This window comes from Myotis davidii, unplaced genomic scaffold, assembly GCF_000327345.1.
Source record: "Myotis davidii unplaced genomic scaffold, ASM32734v1 scaffold77, whole genome shotgun sequence".
Lineage (NCBI taxonomy): Eukaryota > Metazoa > Chordata > Mammalia > Chiroptera > Vespertilionidae > Myotis > Myotis davidii.
In genome coordinates, this window is record NW_006289713.1 from 6,552,485 (window position 1) to 6,555,225 (window position 2,741).

General features: G+C 54.1%; 1 protein-coding gene across 5 annotated transcripts in view; it reads right to left on the reverse strand.

The window, feature by feature from the left end:
• Positions 1–2,741, reverse strand: part of OSGIN1 (oxidative stress induced growth inhibitor 1) — a 73,415-nt gene that overhangs the window by 24,714 nt on the left and 45,960 nt on the right. For all 5 annotated transcript variants that reach the window (XM_015562990.1, XM_006762251.2, XM_015562991.1 and 2 more), the window contains 2 exons: positions 2,120–2,224; positions 500–636 (listed from right to left, as the gene is read on the reverse strand). In XM_015562990.1, the coding sequence (XP_015418476.1) occupies positions 500–636; positions 2,120–2,224 (242 nt within the window). The remainder of the gene's footprint in view (positions 1–499; positions 637–2,119; positions 2,225–2,741) is intronic.

The following is a 2,741-nucleotide window of genomic DNA, read 5'->3' on the forward strand; positions in this document are numbered from 1 at the left end:
GAAGGCAAGGAGCCAGGAGGGGGCTCTGTAAGCCCCGCTGGGCAGGAGGCAGGAGAAGTGGGAAGCCTGGGGCAGGTTTCTCAGCCTGCACTCCTGGCATTGGGGCTGGATCACGCGTTAGAGTGGGCGCTGCCCTGTGCGTTGTGGGATGTTTAACAGCATCCCTGGCCTCCAGCCTCTAAGCCAGGAGTAGCATCCCTCCAGCTGCGACCACTGGCATTGTCTACAGGTATTGCCCAGCGTCCCATGGGGCGCAAAATCGACCCCCCCCCTTTAGGCCCAGTGGTCTAGGGGCAGAGACAGCTGATGTGGCATTTGTGGGTCTCGAAGGATAGCCCTGGTTTCTCTTTCAGTTTCCACGGCTGATTTTGTGGCCTCTCACGTTCCGGGTTTGGGCTTGTGTCTAACAAATGCTTACTTTGGTGTTTGCCCTGGGAAAGCTGAGAGAGTTTCCCCAGAGGGGTGTGTCATCCCCCCCACCCCACCCCCACTAGCCCACCTGGTCCAGGATAGAGACCCCCGGAGCCTCGGAGAGCTTCCTCTGCAGCAGGGGATGTGGGTGGACGGCATCGGGCTTCACGTAGGGGGTGTAGCCGGAGAGCAGGTAGGACAGGCAGATGCCAGAGGGACCATTGCCTGGGGAGAGAGGGATGGAAGGTCACTGCTGCCTCGGGCTTTCGTCTCGATCTGCCTTGTTCACCGAATCACCCTTCATTCATAAAAATAACACATTTATTAAGCCCTTAGCATGTGCCAGGCACCGTGCACACTGACAGTAACAAGTAATAGCAATTGTTGAGAGCCTACTAGGTGCCGATAGTAGTGCTGTTAGGAGCAGTGCTACTTAAGCAACAATAAAGTTGTAATAGCCACTGACATTTATTCAGTGCTTACTGTGTGCCCAGCTTTGTGTTAAGGGATTTTAATAATAAAATATGATAAACTGACAGATGCTGCTGCTGCTGTACCAAGTCCCTGAAGTGCCTGCATTATTCCACTGAGCTCTCCCAATGATTTCAGCGAGGTACATGCTACTCTTTTCCTCCTTTTATACTGAAGGAAGCTGGGGCCCAGAGATGTTAATTAACTTGCCTGTGGCCACACAGCAACACCACCCAGAGTCTGAGATAACTAAGAACTAGTTCTGTCTGGTTGGTCAGAAGACAAGTGAGTCATTATAGTGCTGACTGCTGCATGCTCAGGGCATGGGGGGTGAGCCTCAGGGGCCTTGGATGCCCAGGAAGGGAGCTAAGCCACCGTGGGCCTCCTGCCCCCAAGTCGGAATGAATCTCACAGCTTATCTGTGGAATTTCTTGGGCAATTACCTCAAGACATTGCTTCTATTCTTATCTTCCCCTCCTTCTTTATCTTGCACTATGCAGAATAGTGCCCAGATGTAGAACACTATGAAAGGACAAACCGCATGGAATTGCTGATGCTCAACTGCTTCGACTTACAAAAAGGAACACATTTCATGGAGTTTCAACCTGACGTTTGCATGGCGGAGGGGCCGCCTGTCCTCTGTGTTTGCAGACCTGAGGACAGGACTACACGCTTCGGCTGTGCCCCCCCTCACTCAGCACCCAGCCTGGTGCCAGGTATGGGAGAGCACAGGACAACACAGACTGAGGACCAAGCCCCCACCCCTCGCTGCCCTTGCCTTGCAGGGTCTTAGGAGGATTACATGGAATGATACCGCATAAGTTGTAAGCATAGCCCAGCGGGTGTGGCTCAGTGGTTGAGCGTCGACCTGTGAACCAGGAGATCATAGTTCAATTCCCCGTCAGGGCACATGCTTAGGTTGTGGGCTCAGTCCCCAGTGTGGGGCGTGCAGGAGGCAGCTTATCAATGATTCTCTCTCATTGTTGATATATCTCTCTCCCTTTCCCTTTCCCTTTCTCTCTGAAATCAATAAAGGTATATATATATATACCTAAATTGTAAGCATAGCACTGGGCACAGAGTGAATGCTGAGTGGTGAATTTTAAAGACAACAAAAAATGAATGAATGAATAAGTAAATAAAGGCCTGGGCTGGCCCTGCCTGCCTCCTGACCACTGATACTGGAGGCCCCTGGAAAGCTCAGGGCAGCCCCTCCCCTGTCCAGGGCAACACTCACCAATAATGATGACCTTGAGGGGCTCTGAGCTGCTGGCACCCAGGTGGTCCTTCCTCCAGTTGCTCATGGCTGCAGCTGGCGGGGGGCTTGGCGCTGGCAGCTGACCTGGAGGCACAGGGAAGGAGGGGCCACTGGGTGAGCGTTGGGTGTCATGTGGTCCCTTCCCACCTGTAGTACAGGGGTCCTCCTGTGGCCCTCAGGGGCGGGTCCAAGTCCTCCCAGAGGATATAAAATTGCCAGCCTCTCTCCCGTTTTGCTCCCTCACACCTGCTCCATTCCAGCCAGGTCCTTGCCCTCCCGCAGTTCTTCAGGGTCACCTCTGCCTCTCTGAGCCTCAGTCCACTCCCCCATATCACCAATGGGGCCGTAACAATACCCGATGCCTATTATTATTCACCTTCCTTGAGGCCCCCTCTGCCCAGCCTGAGGGCCAGCTGCGCACAGCACTTCCGTGCTGGCCATAGCGCCAGCCTGCAAGCCAGCTGCAGGTCTTGGTGTAGGCTGGTGGACTTTGGAGCCATCACCTGGCCCTAGCAAGTCACTTCCTAGCTGGTGACCATGGCACGTTTCTGGACTTCCCTGGGTCTGCTTCCTCATCAATAAAATGGGCTGTTGGGGACAC